This window comes from Tupaia chinensis, unplaced genomic scaffold, assembly GCF_000334495.1.
Source record: "Tupaia chinensis unplaced genomic scaffold, TupChi_1.0 Scaffold144806_1, whole genome shotgun sequence".
NCBI lineage: Eukaryota > Metazoa > Chordata > Mammalia > Scandentia > Tupaiidae > Tupaia > Tupaia belangeri.
In genome coordinates this window covers 1,100,906-1,123,184 of record NW_006204667.1, presented here as the reverse complement: position 1 = coordinate 1,123,184, position 22,279 = coordinate 1,100,906, and the positions used below count along the sequence as shown (strand labels likewise).

Below are 22,279 nucleotides of genomic sequence, written 5' to 3'. Positions count from 1 at the left end.
CGCACTTTGCAGGCACTGCTCTTACCGACCCACGGCTTGGTGATCGGCATCCAGCAAGTCTTCGCACCCTCTTTCCAAGAGCACATGCTCACTTCACGTCTCAGGCACATTTTGCTAATTTGTCAGTATTTTAACTTTTTCATTATTATTATTATGTGTGTTATGACAACCGGTGATCTTTGATGCTCCTATTGCAATGGTTTTAGGGTGTCTCAAACTGTGCCCACATGAGGTGGCGGACTAACTGATACATGTCGTGTGTGGATGGCTGCTCCTCCCTCCACCCTGCTGGACTTCCCCATTCCCTGAGACAGACTGACTCCCTCCCTCCCTCCCTCCCTCCCTCCCTCTCTCTCTCTCTGTGTGTATATGTATGTGTGTATACATATTTTGAAACAGAAAATATAATATGCACACACACACATACCCACACACAGATGTATGCGTGCTCAAAACCCTGAGAGGAGGATGGAGGACAAGGGATTGCAGCATGGCCATCCGCCCAGGGTTGATTTCTTACTCCCTCTTGCCGTCTCTCTCTGGCATGAGGGTATGCATCCTATAATAAACTAAAAAAGGTAATAAATAAAAAATAAAAGTAAATAAATCAAAAGCTGGAAATAACTAAGATTAGTAACAAAGAAATGTTGAAAGCCAAGAATGATTCCTTGTGTCAAACATTTTGCCAAGATGTGAAGGCAAAGGAAAAGTTCTTGAAGGGAAGTAGAAAGCACTACTCCAGTGGACACAGGAGTGGTAAGAAACTGGAACAATGCTGATGTGGAGAGAGCATTAGTGGTCTGGAAAAAAGATCAAACCAGCCACAATATTCCCTTCAGTCAAAGCTTAACCCAGAGCAAGGCCCTAGTCCTTTTCAATTCTATGGAGGCTGAAACAGGAGAGGAAGCTGCAGAATACGAGTGTGACGCTGGCAGAGGTCGATCCATGAGGACTGCATAGGCTGTCTCTATACCATCAGGTGTAAGGTGAAGCAGCCAGTGCAGTGTACAAGCTGCAGCAAGCAAGTCACCCAGAAGATGTAGCTAAGAGAACTGTGAAGATAGCTACACTAAACAACAGATTTCCAAAGATCAAACAGCCCAATACTGGCAAAGATGCCACACAGGGCTCTCACAGCTAGAGAGAAATCGGTGGCTGGCTTAAAGGACAGGCTGACTCTTGGTAAGAGTCGATGCAGCTGGGGACTTGAAGTTGACACCAAAGCCCATTGACCATCTCCAAATCCTGGGGCCCTTAATAATATGCTAAATTTACTCTGCCTGTGCTCTCTAAATTGAACAACAAAATCTGGATGACGACACATCTGTTTACAGCATGGTTTACTGAATATCTCTGGCCTACTGTCGAACCTACTGCAAAACAAACAAACAAACAAAACCCATAACACTTTTAAAATATAAATTATTGCTTACTGGCAATGTCCCTGGTCACCCAAGAACTCTAATACAGACCTACAGGAGATGAATGCTGCTTGCTAACAACCATTCTGTAGCTTATGAATTAAGGAGTAATTTCAACTCTCAAGTCTTATTATTTAAGGAAGAACGTTTTGTAAAAGTATAGCTGCTATTAATAGTGATTGTTCTGATGGATCTGGACAAAGTGAATTGAAAGTCTTTTTGAAGATGCCATTAAATATTCATGATTCTGGGAGGAGGCCAAAACATGAACATTAACAAGAGTTTGAAAGAAGTTGATTTCACTCCTCTGGGATGTCTTTGAGCAGGTTTCAAGATTTCAGAAGAGGAAATAACAACAGATGTGGTGGAAATAGTAAGAGAATTACGATTAGTAATAGAGCCTAAAGATGTGAATGAAGTACTACAATCTTGTGATAATACTTTAATGGATGAGGACTCACTCCTCCTGGATGAGGAAAGTGGTCTCTTGAAAAGAATCAACTTCTGGAAAAGATGCTGTGAACATTATTCAAAAGAAAACAAAGACCTCAGGATATTGCATAAATAAACACTGTTGATAAAGTGGTGGGGTCGGAGGGGACTGACTAGTTTTGAAAGAAGCTCCTCCATGGGTAAAGTGCTAGTAAGTAGCATTGCATTCTGCAGAGAAAGCATTCATGAAAGGAAAAGTTCATTTCTCTGTTGTCTTATTATACGAGACTACCACAGTCACCCCAACCCACAGCAACCACCACTCTGCTTGGCCAGCAGCTATCAACAGTGAGACAGTATCTGCAACCAGTGAAAAAATTACACCGCAATGAGCTCAGATGGTTGGACAGCACGTTTTTATCAATAGCTTTTAAAATTAAGGTATATACTGGGGACCAGCAGTTGGTGTAATGGCTATGTCGCTGGGCTCCCATGTAGTTGACCGTGGTTCGTCCTGGAACTGGTGGCTTAAACTCATGTCAGGCGCGTAAGTTTGTGTGCCCAAGATCCTGAGAGGAGAATGGAGAAGGGATTGCGGTGTTGCCATCCCCCCGGGGTGTGATTTCTCGTTTTCTGTCTCCCTGTCTCTGTCTTTCTGGCGAGTGCATGCACCCTATAGCAAACACCTCTTTTTTTAAAAAAAAATTAAGGTATATACATTTTTAAAAGATAAAATTTTTTATAGTTACAATGGCATTGCACACTAAACAGTATGGTGTAAATCTAACTTCTAAATGCACTGGAAAATCACATACTTTTCTTTCTTTTCTTTAGGATGGAATCATAAAATCAGAAAGTTGGGTCAATAGGTACATGTCTTTTTATTTTTCAAACTTACTGAATTACAGCAAACAGAATACTGCCGAATTACACGTGTATATTCTGACAGATTTTCACAAAGTGAACCACTCACATAACCACTATCCAGATGAAGAACAAGATTTCCAGAATGCCAGAAGCCCTCTGTGTTTTTCCTGTCACTAGCTACTCACTTTCTCTCAAAGATAACAATGAACTAATCCTAATGTCAAGTAAGTTTTGACAGCTTTAAGCTTCATACAGAACTGTATAGTATATATTACCTCGTACCAGGCTTCTTTTACTTAACATGGTTTTTGAGACTTGTTCATTATTATACAGCAGTCCACTGAATGAACAGACAGTGTATTCTTCCCGCTGCTGATGGACATTTGGGCAGTACCCAGTTTTATAAATAATCCTGATGTGACGATCGTTACACATGTCTTTAGGTACACTTTGAATGCAATTCTATGGGGTATAAACCTATGATTCAAACTGCTGGGTCAAAGGTTTTGAGAACTTTTGCACTAGTTCATATTGCCAAGTGGTCTGCCAAGTGAATCAGTTTTATTTCCACAAGAGCATTCCAGCGCTCTGCATTCTTGCCAACACTTGTTACTGTCTTCATTTATGAAGTTCCTTTTCATACCTTTGGCACCTTTCTCTACTTGATTTTCCATGTTTTCTTATCGATGTTCACACACACACGTGTGTGTGTGCATATACATGTATGTATTCATATAGACTGGCTAAATCCTTTGTCAGTTATATAAATTACAAATATTTTCCAATAGTCTTTTTCTTGACTTTTCATTCATTTAATGGTTCTTTGGATGAACAGAAGTCCTTTATTTTAACATAGCCTAAATTTCTTCATCTATTCCTTTGGGTTGGTGCTCTTTTATGTCCTATTTGAGAACATTTTATGTCTCAGTCTTGAACATGCTATGCTACCCTCTTGAAGCTTCATTAAATCAGTAATTCATATGCAACTGGCTTTGTATAATGATCAAGATTCATTTCCCACCCATACAGAGCCAACTGATCTAGCAGTATTTACTGAGAAACACCCTTCCCCCACCCTCAACTTCTTGTCAATACCCCCTCTGTCATATATCACCTCTATCCATAGATGCATGGATTTGTTTCTGAACGTTCTAAACTGATCTACTCCTGTGTCTTTTTGCACTGTCTTAATTACATAATTCTTGGAACAGTGTCTCAATATCTTTAAGTCTTCTACCTTTGGCTGTCCTTCAAACTTATTTTAGTTATTCCTGGCTCCTTCATTTCCCTCTATCTCCATCTCTAGGACTGAAAAGCCAAAACAAACCTGCCAGAATTTGATTATGATTATACTGAATCCACAGATCAATCTGGCTAAAACCAGTATCTTTACAATATTCACTCTTCAATCAATGAACATGGTTTGTCTCCCCAATTATTTAGGCCTATCTTTGCTTGACAATACCTTATAATTCTCTATATGCTAGGATTAACATCTTTCTTTTTTTCTTCTTCTTTTTGGAGAGGTTTTTGCTACAGGGTGCGTGCGCTCGCCAGACAGACAGAGAGAGACATAGAGACAGAAAGCGAGAAATCACCCCCAAGGGGGGGATGGACACGCCACAATCCCTTCTCCTCTTGGGATCTTGGGCACGCACGCACACGCGCCCGGCATGAGTTCTAAGCCACCGGGTCCGGGACTACGTGGGAGTCCAGCGACATAGCCACACCCTTCCCCCACCCTCAACTTCTTGTCAATACCCCCTCTGTCATATATCACCTCTATCCATAGATGCATGGATTTGTTTCTGAACGTTCTAAACTGATCTACTCCTGTGTCTTTTTGCACTGTCTTAATTACATAATTCTTGGAACAGTGTCTCAATATCTTTAAGTCTTCTACCTTTGGCTGTCCTTCAAACTTATTTTAGTTATTCCTGGCTCCTTCATTTCCCTCTATCTCCATCTCTAGGACTGAAAAGCCAAAACAAACCTGCCAGAATTTGATTATGATTATACTGAATCCACAGATCAATCTGGCTAAAACCAGTATCTTTACAATATTCACTCTTCAATCAATGAACATGGTTTGTCTCCCCAATTATTTAGGCCTATCTTTGCTTGACAATACCTTATAATTCTCTATATGCTAGGATTAACATCTTTCTTTTTTTCTTCTTCTTTTTGGAGAGGTTTTTGCTACAGGGTGCGTGCGCTCGCCAGACAGACAGAGAGAGACATAGAGACAGAAAGCGAGAAATCACCCCCAAGGGGGGGATGGACACGCCACAATCCCTTCTCCTCTTGGGATCTTGGGCACGCACGCACACGCGCCCGGCATGAGTTCTAAGCCACCGGGTCCGGGACTACGTGGGAGTCCAGCGACATAGCCATTATGCTAACTGCTGGTTCCCAACATCTTTCTTTCAATACACCCCTAAGTATCTGATTTTAGATGCTATTGTAAATGGCAAAGTTTTAAATTTTCATTTTCTAAGATAATTGGTGACTTGTTTTCTATGCTATGTGGTGCCACAAAATTTGCATAATTTTACCCTAAGTTAATACAACTGCAAGCAGGAAAAAAGAATACAAGTCTATTATTTAGCCTTAAAACTAACTTTCAGTAAAAGATAGCACTTTTTGATTCTACACATACAAGAACATGCTTTAAATATCTTGAATTTTAAATCACACGTATGCATTAATACCAATCATAAACACACACACACAAACGAGAGGTCAGTGGAAGAAATCGTCTCTATGCCAGGTGCTCCGGGTTAAGGCCCCTCAATCAAGGCCGCGTAATCTCCATTCTGCCTCGGCTGCCCATAAATCCAGAGGGGAGAGTAAACACACATAGCCTAGACTAAACAGCGCTACAAAGTGGCCACGACTCACTCCCCCACTCACACATACCAGGGAAGTCTGTGGGAAAAAACTTACCACTAGACTAAGGAACTCAAGTAAAGTTTTCTGAAAATAACCCAGAGCTGACAAGTCAGTAGGAGGGCCTGGATGGTTTCAAGACACAGTTTTTAACCAAGACTTGGACCTCCAACTGTTTTCTTAAACAAAGATTTACATCCCATCCTTGGCTAAATTACTTATAAATTAATCAAATTAATTACTCTGAGTGGATAAGCAGGAGGCTGGACAAGATAGTACTGATGTCAGCCAATGAAGTCTGTGTTGTTTTAACTAAATGTATCAGTGCAGTTTTAAACAGATCTACTGTGCACAAATATGGTAAGGGACTCGCATCCCACCCCAAAGCCGAGCTCTGTTTCCTGTCCTAGGAACAAACACGCCACGTTTTAATATATCTGACCTGATAAAAATGTTAAAATTTCTACAATAAAGTTCATACTTCATAACAATGTTTCATTTATTTTTTTTTAATGGTGGCTTTTATTTGGCTTACATAATTATAGAGTATCAGTAATATTTTTAAGGAGTAAAGCAGACAATCTTAACTAAAGCATTTGTAGACCAATTTAATTCCAGTATTTATTTTGGTTTAAACATATTTCGATAGTGTATCATCATGAAGAAGGGGAAAAAAGAAACTAAGTAACTGCTTAAATGTCTAACAAGTAGAACTTTTAACTTTGTCCTCACATATCCAACCCTATAGAATGTAAGGGTATCGTTTCTTTGTTTTCTAAGTTAGGACTCACGTTATACTTAGGTATATTTCACAGCTGTTGCCTTCCTATTTAACAAAGAACAAAAAAGTTTATAACTCGGAAACACAGACTTTTATGGTTATGAATCAGAAGATTTAAAAAAAATAATTAGAAGGTTATACTTTTTTAATTCACAAACTGACTACACGAGGTCACCTTTGAGTAATGGAAATCTCTGTTTAAATATTCTTTTGGCAACGGGCACCAAGCATTAGATCTTATTTCCAAGCTCCACCGGCTGGGCTTTGTCATTAACATTTATTAACAATCTGAGATGGGGCTTTCACCGACTAATCCGCACTACACAAATGTTTTGTATGGCCCTCCGGAGGGTTTGATGTGACAAATTACGGGCACAGATGATAGCCCCGTGGCTATTCACCAGAGGCCATGTAAAATTAACATGGTACTAATCCAATTTAAACAAGAAGTTGCACAAACAATCCTCTGAACAAAGCAGTTAGATGATTCCAATTTTTATATTCAAACACAGTAAACGCTTTTAATAAAAAGTTTCAGGAAAAAATTTTGAAGTGATTTTCACACACATGAAAAGTGCCAATCTGATGAAGTTATAAATTTTAGTTTTCCAGAAACAGCAGCAGAACACAATTCACTGTGGTAATCCCAAGGTCTGTTACTTTTCTTGTTAGAGCGCTGCACCTCAGTGTCCTCTGCACAACATCAAGGACTCCTAGGGCCTTGAAATCCATTTACTGTGTTGTTTCTGCAGCAGTCATGGGATAAGCCTACCCCGAGAAGGCAAGGACAGTGACAGCAAGCAGAGTGAGACTAATACTGATACTCTCTCTCTCGGAGCGGAAGTTCTGGGTGGAACACTAGTGACCCATGTCTTCTGTTTCGTAACACAGTAACTTAAGAGAAAGAAGGTATCTAAACCTTTGTGTTATTCTCTCTCCTTAAGGACAGTTAAAATTATTTTGCCAAGAGCTTTGGCACAAGGATATACAATACATGAGAAGAAAGGATAACTAGAAAGTGGATAAAATGTGAAGATCCAGAAGATACAAAAGTAGATGAGGATGCCTGTGTTAAGAAGGAAGGGTCTGTGAGAGCCTTTCACTGACTCACCTCTGACGTCAGAACATCTCAACATCCCACTGTAAAACTGTCACAAAGAGCCATCAACTGGGGGGGACTCTATTCAGGACACAACTTACTTATACTTTAAAAAATGCCTAAGATGGTAGAAAACTTGAAAGTCAAAGTAAGATCTTACGTAAATATTTCTTAATAAGAAACACGTTAATTTTTTTTTTTGCTATAGGGCACGTGTGCTTGCCAGAAAGACAGAGAGAAACAGAGAGACAAAAAGTGAGAAATCACCCACCCCAGGGGGATGGCCATGCAGCAATCCCTTCTCCTCACAGGATCTTGGGCACGCACACACACCAGGCATGAGTTTAAGTCACCGGGTCTGGAACTCAAACTGTGGTCGACTACATGGGAGTCCGGCAACATAGCTGGTAGAAAACTTGAAAGTCAAAGTAAGATCTTACGTAAATATTTCTTAATAAGAAACACGTTATTTTTTTTTTTTGCTATAGGGCACGTGTGCTTGCCAGAAAGACAGAGAGAAACAGAGAGACAAAAAGTGAGAAATCACCCACCCCAGGGGGATGGCCATGCAGCAATCCCTTCTCCTCACAGGATCTTGGGCACGCACACACACCAGGCATGAGTTTAAGTCACCGGGTCTGGAACTCAAACTGTGGTCGACTACATGGGAGTCCGGCAACATAGCCATTACGCCAACTGCTGGTCCCAGAAATGATTACTCATTTGTCTAAGGCACATGCCCTGAGAGCTAGCACTGTTCTACCTTTTCGAATGATGTTGCTGATCCCTGTAAAGAATCAAATTACATTCATCTGCCATTCACTTCTCAACCCCTCCACCTCTCCCTCTACTTTATTATACAACTTGAAGGGATTTCGAATCTAATAATGGTGCTTGTTTTGAAATGTCTTCTTTCAGCTCTAAGTGACAACCTAGTTTGCCTTTTCCCTAATACTTGCTAATTTCACTTCTGTTTTTTAGCACCTTACCTTTCCTGTTGAATATCAGTCCTCCCAGCCGAACTGAGGTACATACAAAACATAAATGTAATCTGTATCTAGACCGGGGTCCCGTTCCCAAGATTTCATTATGTATATACGAATACTCCAAAATCCAAGACAAAAAGTTCAAACGACTTCTGGTCACAAACCTCTCAGTAAGGGATAATCAGCCGGCCTGGTGTGAGACATGGACCTTACCTCAGGGAGCGTGCAATTCAGGAAGAAGGAAGAAATATTAAAAATAGAGCGTTTACTGCCAAATAGCATGAGCCCTGAAAAGAAGGTGAAAGCACATCCAGGAGGGGACCCACACCCAAACCCCGAATCCATTTCTGTTTCAGATGCAAACGCCACGCACAGACTGGAGGGACTTTTACACATACTTTGTTTTGACTTTGACTTGTCTCACGAAGTTGGGTGGGATTTCCCACATGTGGCCTCATGCCAACGCTCAGGAAGTTTTGGATTTTGGAGCATTTGAAATTTTTGGATTAGGATGCCCAGCTTTCAGGTGTCACCGAGGACTACACCCTGACTATGGCAGGCCCCTGGCGCATACAGTCTCCACCCCTAGTCCTATCAACACGCAGAGAAGATACTCCCTTTGTGTAATAGTATTGGGTTGTTGGAAAAGTCATGACATATTTTTTCTAGGCAAAAATGCATCATGACTTTTCCGACATCACAATATTTTATACTTATTGACATCTATTGTCTTATCATTTTTAAAATTTGCTATAGGGCATGTGCGCTCATCAAAGAAGGGGTTGAGAAAGCAGCCTCCGGGGGGATGGCCGCACTGCGATCCCTTCTCCTTCTTTCTTCTCTAGGGGTTTGGGCATGTACAGACAGACAGACACACACACACACACAGATGTACGTTTCAAGCCACCTGGCTGGGTCAGCCACTGGGAGCCAGGTGTCTTCGCCACCACACCACTGGCTGGCCTTTTGTCTGCCTGCCTTCATCTACGAAGTGGATAATCTAACAACCTTCATTTGTAAGGCTTTATGATCTCAACTCATCTACAAACTACAAACAAGGAGCACTGTTCACTACTTTCTAATTCACGTGCAGTCCAGCAATACCCTATGAAAGAGGTTAATCATTTAGTCTAAAACCACAAAGATCGCCAATATAACAGCATTTGGTGGTTATGGAGACACATTAAGAAAACACAAACCTGAAAGACTCTGTGCCAATCATTCAGAATAAATCTGACATATTAAAGAAAAGCAAATGTAGAATAAACTAACCATCACTGATCCTTTAACGTTCTTGGTCAAGTGTATTAATTTCCAAATAAAAACATGGCTCAAATTTCTATTTTAACCATCTGAATAAATTATACCCCAGAACAAGATTAATTTCTTGGTGCTAACAGCATTTGTTGTCTAGTAGCAGGAAGGGGGAAAATGCCAGAATAATTCAAGAAACTACTGTCAAGGTTCTCTTTTTTTTTTGGAGAGGTTTTTTTTTTTTTTGTCATAGGGCACATGTGCTTGCCAGACAGACAGACAAACACAGACAGAGAGACAGAAAGTGAGAAATCACTCCCCAGGGGGCATGGCCACGCTGCAATCCCTTCTCCTCCATTCTCCTCTTGGGATCTTGGGCACGCACGCACATGCACCCGGCGTGAGTTTAAGCCACTGGGTCCGGGACTCGAACCACAGTCGACTATGTGGGAGTCCAGCGACATAGCTATTATGCTAGCTGCTGGTCCCAGGGTTCTGAATAACTATGTCTTCCTAGGAATAATATCTCATATATAGTCTTAAATTTGAGGACATGTTAAATAGACTTATCTTTAAATCCCCCCAAAAGGCACTCCCAATGGAAAGATGAAAACTGAGGAGAAACAGAGCATTATAATTTATAAAACAGAGTGTTAATATTTATAAACACTTTTATAAATGAAAGTGAAAGAAGTTACTCCCAGTTTCTTCTGAGGGAAAAAGTTTGTAATGTTTTTAAAAAAATAAGTCTTAATGCATATAACACATTAAAAAAAAAAAATCCCAAACTAATTCCATGAAGCAACGTTGGAGATGCAAATGCAAACACTCTAAACATAATAGATATTGCCTAACATGCAAACTTATAAAGAAACAAGGGAAAAAAGACATAAAACGAATATGCTATAAGCTAGAAACGCCATACCTGTTTAAGTCTGGCAAGTTCTTTCAAAGCTCGTCCCCACTGCTGCTTATAATGCAGTTTCGACTTAGTTGCAGATTCCAACTTTCTTTCAAGTTCAACCTAGCAGTGATTAAAATCGTATCAAGTGAAACACTATACCACTGTGTACAATCACTGAAAGATTATATATACAGAGAGTCTGGCTTAAGAAAGGAGTTTATACAGTGTAACATACGACATGGTCTAAAACTGTTACATAATTTACTATAAATATTATGGCACATCAACATTTTCTTGTTTAAAATATAGTCTTATTTTTTTATTGCCTAACCGCCTATACTAAAAAGAACTGAGTTAGTCCTAAGCTCCAGACAGTTACTATAAATGTATTTAAACATGTATATTACATAAAGATCACAGAGTGAAAAACACATCCAATTTTTACTAGAAGTAGTTCTAGCTGTTAACATTCCAATTTAGCTGGCACTCAAAACCTTAGAACACAGGTTTTTTTTTTCTTTTTTTGAGGCCTATCATTATGTGGAATTTTGTCTTATAACGAAGAGAGCTAGTAGAGATACTTTTATAACTACAATTTGGCAAAACCATGTAATCCTCAAACCGTGAAATGTTTTATCAGCAAACTCAGAAAGCAGTTTACTAAGAAAGTACAGAATCAAAAATATTTTAAGAATGTTAAAATAAACCCGAGAGTAAGAAAAATAATGTTCCTTAATAACACCCATCTAACCTTTATTTTCTATTTTCCCTCAAATATATAAAGGAAAACATGAAAGTGATTCCATTTAAAATATGGTTATTTATATTTGCAGCAGGCAATCTGTTGTGCATGAACTGAAGCCAGCTTGGCGCTGTTTCGGAATGTACTCACTCGGTGTTTCAAACCAAGTCCCAAACAAACCCATGTAGCCAACGGTTTTATTATTAAGTGATAATGTAATAATCTGTTTGAATTACAGTAAAACACTGTTACTCTTTACTGGTCTAATTCTTCCTATCAAGTTTAGTTTTTCACATACATACAGCTCCTAATGTTTTACAGGAAAACAAAAACGAAGACACTATCTGAAAAATCAAAACTTCAGAAAACTCATATGAAAATAAAACGGAAGGAGGAGCAGTTTGCCAAACTCCCTTCACAAAAGACCAGAAAGGTCTCTACAGTAATGGATGACTATACAGAGTCAGGGTCTTTTCTGCTCTACACAGCCCTAGTGCTTGGAATTAAAGCTGTTGATATTTCACAACTAGACTCCAGCATTTTAAGTTGAATAATATTGCAGATGATCAAAGATGATCTCTTCCACTTAGGCCCCGAAGATTTAGAGGAATTACTTATACCCAATGAACCAGATCCAGCCAAACCAAAAGTGGATAAATTATTAATATAATTCACATTTGCATAGTTATTCGTACTAATTTAACACCCATGTAGTTACACGTGTCATTTCTTCTTTTCCTTTTTTAGAGAGATTTCTGCTACAGGGTGTGTGTGCTTGCTGAAAAGACAGAGCTTGGAGATACCACCTCCCAGGGGAAGGGGCACGCTGCTCTTCCTTCTCCCCCATTCTCCCCTCAGGATTCTGGGCATGCACACACACGTTTCAAACTACTGGGTCGGGGACTCAAACCACCGTCAGCTATGTGGGAGTCCGGCACCCCAACCACTAGGTTACCTGCTGGTCTGTCATTTCTTTATTCTCAATTTAAAATAACCCTAAAGTCAGCAAATCTGAAAAACAAACCTCATTCTTCCAATCAATTCCTATCACCCCCAAATCAATAATTCCTAATTATTATTTTAAAGATAAAGATGCCTCTGATTTTAAATAATGTACATGGACCCAACTTCTGGAAAAATGAATAGAACCAAAATTTTGATATAATTTCAGGGCAAGCAAAAATCGAGTTCAGGGCCCTTATTGTAAGTAAGATTTCTAGACACTTTTGAAATTATTATTTTTTTTAAGAGAGATTTTTGTTATAGGGCGCATGTGCTTGCCAGAGAGAGAGAGAGAGAAAGAGACAAGAAGCAAGAAATCACCCCCCAGAGGGGATGGCTATGCTGCAACTCCTTCCCCTCTATTCTCCTCCCGGGATTTTGGGCTCGCACCCACACACGCCCAGCGTGAGTTTTAAGCTGCCGGGTCTGGCACTTGAATCGCGATGAACTACATGGGTGTTCAGCAACGTAACATTACGTCCTCTGCTGGTCCCTGCAATTACATTTTTATCTAGATTTTCTTGGTCCATAAATAATGGTACCGGACCATAAGCCAAGTTTTTACTCCTAAATGGAAAACTCAGCCCGAGACCTAGAGTCAGCTCAGAGGTTAGCAGAGGCCAGTGCTCACTGGTCCGATCTTTCTGTCCCCACCTTTGATGTAGGTACTTCTGGCTCTCCACTAGAGGTGCAACATGTTCTTTCTAATCCCGTCCTGGGTCCAGTCTGTAAACAAGGAACTACAGACTTCTCCTTTGTTTTCCTACTGCCATTTCCTTAACCCAAGCTCTTCTCCACTCATCTTCGTAAGAGGTTCTCATCTCCCCAGCTTCAAATCTTTTCTACCTACGAATCCTACAAACCATCCTAGTAATTCGCTCTCTACTAAAAGTCTACAATAGCAACTATGTGCCCACAGAACTGAGCCCAAGCTCCTCTGCCTATGGCTCATGGCAATTCAAAATCTGTGCCTGGAGGGCCAGCAGGTGGCGTGGCGGTTAAGGGCGCTGGACTCCCATTCAGCTGACTGCAGTTCGAGTCCTGGACCTGGCAGCTTGCTTTCTTCCATTTCCACTCTCTGGTCAACTTGAAAAGTAATAACAAATTAAATAAAATAAATAAATAATTCTTTAAAAAAAAAATCTTTGGCCAGATAGTAAAGGCAGTCAGATCCCACATGGCCAGCAACTGGGCTGTCGGAAGTCATGACGCATTTTTGCACAGAAAAACAGAGAGAAAATACATCATGACTTTTCTGACAACCCAATACCTGGTCTGAGTCTCAGAGCTGGTGGCGTGTGAAACATGCTGGGCACAGGTGTGTGCGTGCCTGAAATCCCAAAAGGAGAGGGACAGAAGAGAAGGGTTGTAGGGTGACCATTCCCATGGAGACTGCTTTCTCTTCTCCCTCTCTCTCTCTGCAGGACACACAGACCCTCTAGTCAAAAGATAAAGATTCATATTGGTTAATTATATTAAAAAAAAAAAAAGAAAAGAAAAAGTCCCACTGCCTGGGCTGGCTCCGTGGCACAGCAGTAGCTCAGTACTAAAGAGAAGGCGGACCTCACAAGTTCGCCACGCTCGAATCCTCAGCCCAGTCTGTCTGAAACCCGCAGGTGGGATGGACATGCCTAGGGGGACCGAGGGCCCATGGACTGGAAAACTAGAGGGAGGGGACTGATACTAGGCCAGACCCTGGGAAGATTTAAAAAAAAAATTCCCATTGTTTTCAAGCTATGTAAAAACCATTCCTGGCAAAAAGAAAATCATAAACTATTATTTGCTTCTTACATAAAAGGAATTAAGAATGAACTGCATTTAGTAAAACTGTATACTAATGTTAACTTCGTTTTAGGTCAATTCAGTGAAAATGTGCTAAACTGAAGAGACTGCAATCAGCGAAAGAAAAGGCTGTCAGTGAACATCACCAGGACTCAGGCTAAAGCAGCTCTTGGCACTGACGTCCTCCTTTCTGTGGCCTCCTTTGCTACTATTTCAGAAATGAGATTCTGCCCTCTTCTGGCTCTGAAAAGGCGTACAAGGAATTTTCAGAAGCGCTGGAAAGCCTTGCTTACTACTCCTAGGCACTTACTTAGATATCCTAGATGAACTTGTGAGGTCTAACACAGAGCCGGTCAATTTCCATCTCTTTCTCTTTCCGTATGTCTCTCTGGAAGTTCCTGTGATAGTTTATAACTTTCAATATGTTCTGCCCTCTTCTGGCTCTGAAAAGGCGTACAAGGAATTTTCAGAAGCGCTGGAAAGCCTTGCTTACTACTCCTAGGCACTTACTTAGATATCCTAGATGAACTTGTGAGGTCTAACACAGAGCCGGTCAATTTCCATCTCTTTCTCTTTCCGTATGTCTCTCTGGAAGTTCCTGTGATAGTTTATAACTTTCAATATGTTTAATGGTTTTTTTTTTTTTTTTTTTTGTAAAAGTGTAGCTGAAAGAAGGAATTTGAAACATCATTTAAAGCTTATCTATGTGGTACATATGATCTAATCAACCAGTCCACACTCGGAGACGAGTAAGACGGTGCTTCTGTTACAGTCTTGATAGCTGGTCCGAATTTCCCCAAGGTGGAGCGAACTCTCGGCCATCTACTTAATAGACCGTGTGAGAACCACTGAGATAGTACCTCGTGAGTGCTTTAAATATTTCTGGTAGGTACTACAGAATTTGTATTTACAAACACAGAAAAACCTCAGTGCTTGGCTTACTCAAAAGAGGAGTGGAAAGTATCTAGCTAGACTCGAGGTCACGGGTAGAGAAACGAACAGATTGGGCTAAACGTGTCAGAAACAGAACAAGACTGCAACGAAGCGATGTGGGGTAGGAAGAGAGCCCAAAACCGCTTGGCAGTTGACAGGCTGCGAGGACATTAACTGAGTTCAGAGACACTAGATGAACAGACAAGTTTCAGAGGAGCTGACTAAGTTCCGTTTCGGACATTCGCGGATATCCTAAAGAATGCAAGGTTTTTCTTTTTACCTCGAAGAGTCAAGAGGTCGAAATTATTCACAGTAGCACTAGCACAGTATTTAGCTTTTCTGCCTTCGTTCTTCTGTGAGTGGTCAGTGGAGTGTCCTAGACGCTACGTAACGTGTACTATTACACCAGACTGAGGGCAAGAGAGCCGTAAGAACTCAGCTGTCCTCTGTTACCCAGGCATTAGAGACTTACAGAAAAAGGTAACGCGGTGTCACTTTTCTCACGATATATTTTTTTGAAAACAGTTGTATTTTCTTAAAAATATTATCTATGTTACTATATGCTGGATTTTTTTTTCCTTTTTTTTTTTTTTTTTTGGAGAGCTTTTGCTGTGGGGCGTGTGCGCTCGCCAGACAAAGAGAGACAGAGAGACAGAAAGCGAGCAATCAGCCCTCTGTGGTGTGGCGGCGTCTGTCCTGCTACACCCACTACACCACCGTCCAGTTTACCGCCTTTACTATGCTCCGGCATTCACGACAATTATCACCTTTGTCTGTTCCCTCTCCCTCTAAGAGGGAGCTCCTCGGGGAGTCTGTCTTGCTCAGTGAAAGACTCATAATGATCCTAGCAACGCAGCATACTCAGTAAGGAGCTGGTAAGTGACCAGGACTGAACACCTCGAAACCATTCTGGACCAAGGGAGATCGATGTGAGCGATACACCCTCTGTAAATGTTCACTGAATCAATGAACATTTAAAAATTCTTAGCAGCAAAGGTCATCTACCTTGCTCAGTACCACCAGGTTCGGGGGGCTGTGCAAAGCACAGGAAATGTGAAAGAAGCTGCAACATAGCTTCTACCTTGGAAAGTTTACGATCTCGTTTGGATTATGCTAATTCTTAAATGGTTACCGTGAGTATTAGAAGTTCCTAAAGGACTCTCTCCCACAGACGATTACCAGATTATAATGTCTCGATATAAGCTTTGAAGTTTTGAACGTGGAGGTTATGAAGCAGATTTGGAAGCTATCCGGGAATCGTCCTCTCCCGGCCCCACTCTAACAGAGACCTGGCATCCCTCTGCTGGAAGCACTCCTGGCAGTCACTGCTGTCCTTTGTCCACTCTCCCGAACGTGTCAGTCTGTCTTTTTGCTTCACATGCAACTATGCAACTATTACTGCTCTACCATTTGCCTCACCAAAATCCCAAGTTTCTATTAACGGTAACATCCATGAAGCCATTCTTACAAACTTGGAGGCAGCTCTGACTTTTCTAATCAGGTACAATTTGAATTCTTTAACTTAACCTCCAAGACTTCTCCCATGTGCCTATAAATAACCTTTATTCCCTGCATTTTCTCTTTTCAGTCTTACTTTGTAAATTACTATGATAATGATTAAAAGCTAGTCAATTATTATCCAAATACGCAACAGCTTTTTTTAACTCCTGTACTTCCTGGAAGAGGTTCAATGCCCCTGCTGGAATAGCCTCCTCCATATAGTTCTATTTAAAACCTCACTTATCCTTTAGGTTCCATATCAAATTTCCCCTTCTCTGTTATACTTAATGCACTGACTTCAGCTAAAAGTGACTTTATCTCCACCTTCACAGCACTCTGCAGGAGAAAGCGAGCTGATACTTCCATCGTTTGCCTTTCGCTATCATCACTTGGGTAAGTGCCTTGGGTCATTTTCCAACTTGTTATTTACTACTGGCCTCCACCCTGAACATTTCTGAAGCTTTCATGGCATTTAGCACAGTGTCACAAACAGGACACATCTTTGCTGGATAAGGAAAAATTAACTGTGTCAACTGGCACCCTGCCAGGAAATCTGGTCTTTCAAACTGAGGCAGCCCAGTGATGGGCAGGAACAGGAAGCCACTCTCTGCAGGGTAGGAAGGACAACAGAAGGAAGCAGTGCCACCCGGAATCCAGACACGGGGGTTGTCCGGTGGGCCGGAACCACAACAGAAACGACCTGAGGACGCTGGAGAAGGGCTGTCCGAGGGGAGAAGGAACCACACGAAAGTGCAACTTGTGCCAGAGAGAAAAAGGGAGGCAGAACACAAGCCACGCTGACCTCTTCCCAGCTCCTGCCCACTCTCCTTCTAGCCCCTCCTAGTGGCCAAGTCTCACAAAATGAAAGGGCGAGGAGGAAGCTCTGAATACAAAGCTAAGTGGGAAAAGTTGACAATTAAATCCTTCAACTATTAAGTTATTTTCTTCTGTTGTTGTACCTTTTAATCATGCCTAAAAAACTCATAAATGCAAGGATATATATATTGTCAAATTTAAGGTATATGTTGGACATTACCCATTTTTAAGTACCTAGCACCTGGGGTATGCCAAAATAAATGAGGCTAGGAGCTTACTCTCAACCACGGAAAACAAAACAGGGTGGGTCTCCCTTCTTCTGAGCCGAGAGACAGTACAGGCCTGTGATGTAAATGAACGCTCCTATCTGGGTACTGACTCTGAAGAGCAGTTCTATAAGGACAGAATACTCTCGGTGGCTACCGGAAACCCGAGAGTTCAGCAGTATGGCACTACCAGAGAAGCAGAGCACACAGGAGCCAGCGGCATGGCAGGGACGGCACCGACGAATGTGTCCTGAGCAGGCTGATCTGCGGCAGGACCCTGGCCAAGACTGCTTCCGAATCTACTTCCTACCCTTATGTTAAAACTAGTCTTCAGTCTGACAGTTCTGCGAATTCCTTTATTCCTAGAATTAGTCAATTCTGTTGGGTGCATCTCAGACCTATAATTAGTATAAGCTACTGACTGACACGAGCTGAGAAACCCAAGTATTAGCACAGTCACGTGCCTTACATTCTCTGATGTGCTCTTATTGGACATCGGAACATTGCCGAGAAACTTCATTACAGTATACACCCAGTATTAGTCAGTGCCTTTGTAAAGTGACCCCTGGGACTACGTAAGCTGCCGGAAGCTGACGGGATACCTTTTCCAAGGTGAGAAGGTTTATTTCAGACTGTAGTCGGATTTCTGGCTTGCTACTTTGTTGATCCTTGAACTGTTGGAACTCTTTTTCCAAAATCTTATACTTATTTTCAGCATCACTTAGCTGTATTAAAAAAAAAAAAAAAAAAAAAAAAAAAAAAAAAAAAAAAAAAAAAAAAAAAAAAAAAAAAAAAAAAAAAAAAAAAAATTAGAGTTATTTTAAAACAATGATATACAAAGTTTAACAACAAAGAATTTCACAGTGTTAACTTTTTTCATATTCTAAAGAATGTTTATAGTAGAAAATGTGGAAAACACACGAATATAATCGGAAAAATAAAGATCCCTGAGTAATTAAAAAGGCAGTTTAATAAACTCATCAGCCACATGCAATACCTTCTGAAGGATATGAAACTTCTTATAAAATCAATATGGGAATGTTTTTGTCAAATTTTAGATGTCAAATGGAAACGTCACTTTATAGAAACATAGATACTTCCTATACACTTCTTTTAAGATGTCACATGTAAAAAAGATCAAACTAATTATAGATATATCAGATTATCCATGAAAGTAAAAATAAGCACACTTTTAATGTATTTACTGTTCTTATAGTCTGAAAACTGTATGGATTTTATATATTCACATACTATTATAGCTTAAAGCAACTGAAAGATTAGTCCATCCATTTCCTTCATGACTACAGGTAAAAAAATTGAGGGACAAAGTGCTAAACAATTAAGGCAGTGCTGAAAACCCAGTGAGTGCATCAAAACCAGAAGCAAAACTAGAAGTCAATCTTCTCATCCCCTAGAGTAATGTGCGAATGAAAGCAGTCGATATTTCCTTAAAAAAAAAAAGTTAGACTGTCTTGATTAAATACTACTTCTTTAAGAACAGCTTCAAAATTAAAATAAAAATGAGGGTATAAAGACATTCTTTTGGAATCTGGGATTATTTTTTAATCAAATGCAAACAAGATTTGTTGAAGATGCTTTCCGAAAACATACTGTTATGACTTTCATTAGGTAGGCTTTCATTAGTCTCACATCTCAAGGTGTAAGACTTAACTAAGTTTGAAATATTGAGAAAATTGGGACCAGCAGTTGGCATAATGGCTATGTTCCTGGAATCCCACGTAGTCGACCGTGGTTCAAGTCCTGGACCCGGTGACTTAAACTCACACCGGGCGCATATTTTTTGCTTTCTGTCTCTATGTCTCTCTCTGTCTGGCGAGCGCACACGCCCTATAGCAAAAACCTCTCAAAAAAAAAAAAATTGAGAAAATTCATGACAAAATGGAACTTTTATAAATAATACAACAATTCTAATTAAGATTTATCTAGCATTTTTTTAGGTCAAGGTGTTCCATTTGTAAGATTTTCCCATATAACTAAAGTTTACTCCTAACATCCAAAGTTGAATAGAAATCTCTCTCTCTTTCTCTCTCTCTCGCTCCCTCTCCCCCTTTCAATTGCCAGAGGACATGTGCACCAGACAGAAACAGAAAGAAGGAGCAAGCCTCTCCCCACGATGCAGCGTGGTCAGGCCGCAATCCCTTCTCCATTCCTCTGTCCTATAGGGATGTGGAACGTGCATACACACATGCCTGGCACGTTTTTCAAGCTGGAATTCAAACCACAACCAACCATGTGGGACCTGACTCCTTTAAGCCCTAGGTTATGGGGGTCAGCCTGGATGAAAACGTTTGTAAAGTATCTCTCTCACTGTTCTGTTTAAAACAAAAGCTAACAAACTAAATATTACAGCTGGTAGTATCTTTACTAAGGACATTACTACAAACAAATACTGTTAACAATCAGGTTGCAAAGCAGCAGGCTATTCAAATATGCTGGGCTTTTTCTTTAGCTGGTTCAGAAACAGTGATTTTGTGTTTTGGTTCCTTCTTATCTGCTTGAAAATAGGTACTTTATCTTTATCAGCTCTCACTGACAGTGTATTTTTACCTGTTCCTTCAACCTGTCTAGTTGGAATTGTGCAATCTCGTCAGAGCAAGGGCTTGAAAAGTCTCCCTTCACTTAAAATGTGAAATACACATAACCGTGGCTTTGGCAATGTGGGCCTCTTAGACTCTCCCTCGTCCCCTTGCTCCATTTTCCTCGGGTCTACAAACAGCAAAGCTTCAAGAACAGAGGTGTCCTGTGATCGTTTTTCTAAAATACCAGTTCTTCCCACCAAGGTTCTTCCTACAAACACGTAAGCTAATATATAACCATACGAGTCCTGGATAGAGCACAGACGTGTGCATTTGAAGAACCCCCCTAGTAGTTTTAGTATGTTAGAAGACTTTATTCTAGAGGGCTGAATTCTCCTGCTAAGTGTAAGAAGAGAAAGATTATTGCACACTGCCCACTTTTACAACTTTATTTTTCTTTTTCTAAAGAAGATTCCTGTGGTAATAAATTTAGATTTATGATCACCTAAATAATGTGACTGTAACTGACCCTAAGCTACTATGGAAATTGTTCTTTATGACAGAATTTACTGAAGACTTCAGAAACATTTATCATCTATATATAATCTACACTGAAAACTATCAAGAAAGGTAAATTAATTTTAAATAACTTGATCCCTTTTTCTTGGGGGGGGTATAAAAAATTCTTGAGCCTATATTAATGTGCTGACAACCGCTCTGGGCTCCAGACAGACAGCTGCTAACCAAAACAGTTTTTATGGAGTGCTCTGAAACTGATTTATAACAAAAATAAAAGCAAACTGATGTATCATAAAGAATAATAAGAGAATAATGTTCCATGAGAACATAAAATAAAAATCTGACTTAGAATCAGGGAGCAGAGGTCAGAGAAGATTTCTTAGGGTAAGTGATATTTTAGCCAAGAAGAATGAATAGAATTCAGAGGGCCTAGGAAAAACAGCACACGTGAAGACGCTGTGGGCGAAGTGAGCACAGCATGCTTGAGGACTTGACAGAGACCAGGGTGGCCTGAAAGTACAAGGACGAGGCGAAAGACTGGGACATGAGGTAGGAGACGGGCCTGGCCAAGCTACGCAGATCTTTGTAGAGCAAAGTAACGGTTCTGATCTTTACCATAAGAGCAACAAGAACACGTGGAAAGATTTTTAAAGAGGAAGATGTCATGATTCCCAAATTTCAAAAATATTATTCTGCATGCAACATGGGCAGATAGAGGTCCCCATCACAGAAAAGAAGGTCTGGTATGCATGGGAGGATTGCACTGCCTCTTAAATGCCTTTAAGACTTCTGAGTAGGGACCAGCAGTTATGGCTGTAATGGCTATGTCGCTGGACTCCCATGTAGTCGACCGTGATTCGAGTCCTGGACCCAGTGGCTTAAACTCACATCGGGCACGTGTGCGTGTATGCCCAAGATCCCGAGAGGAGAATGGAGGAGGAGGGATTGCAGCAAGGCCATCCCCCCTGGGGGGTGATTTCTCACTTTCTGTCTCTCTGTCTCTCTCTGTCCTTCTGGTGAGTGCACGCGCCCTATAGCAAAAACCTCTCCAAAAAAAAAGAAAAAAAAAAAAAACAAAAAGACTTCTGAGTAGAAACCTCAGAAAGGCAATTAGATACGTAGGTGTGAGGGCAAAAAAAAGGGCTTGGAAGTAAAGTTAAAGTCTCTAGACGTGCAGATGGTCTCTGAAGTCATGGGCATGGATAAGACTGTTTGGTAGAAGGAAGTCCTGAGCTTGGAGGAGGTCCAACACTCACTGGCCAGATAAAGGAAGAGAGGCTGGGGAGGAGCCTGCGGTGTGCCATGGTGGCAGAGAGCATGCAGGGCCGAGGTCAACAGTGTTGCTGGTGTCAGTAACTCCGAGGGAATGAGATGAGAAGTGAAGTGTCCACTGAACCTAGTGACGAAGCCGTCGATCACTGGCTGGCTGGACAATGGAGACAGAGAGCAGAGCGGCACTGGCCGAGCACCGGGGTGAGCACGCGGAGCGGCACTGGCCGAGCACCGGGGTGAGCACGCGGAGCGGCACTGGCCGAGCACCGGGGGGGGG

The 22,279-nt window shown here is 40.9% G+C and overlaps 1 protein-coding gene across 5 annotated transcripts in view; it reads right to left on the bottom strand.

Annotated features, from left to right (window-relative positions):
• CEP120 (centrosomal protein 120) overlaps positions 1-22,279 on the bottom strand; it is a 76,965-nt gene that overhangs the window by 8,495 nt on the left and 46,191 nt on the right. For 4 of the 5 annotated variants that reach the window (XM_006167471.2, XM_006167473.2, XM_006167472.3 and 1 more), the window contains 2 exons: positions 18,277-18,399; positions 10,655-10,753 (listed from right to left, as the gene is read on the bottom strand). In XM_006167471.2, coding sequence (XP_006167533.1) covers positions 10,655-10,753; positions 18,277-18,399 — 222 coding nt within the window. The remainder of the gene's footprint in view (positions 1-10,654; positions 10,754-18,276; positions 18,400-22,279) is intronic. The other variant, XM_027767858.1, reaches the window with a different exon arrangement.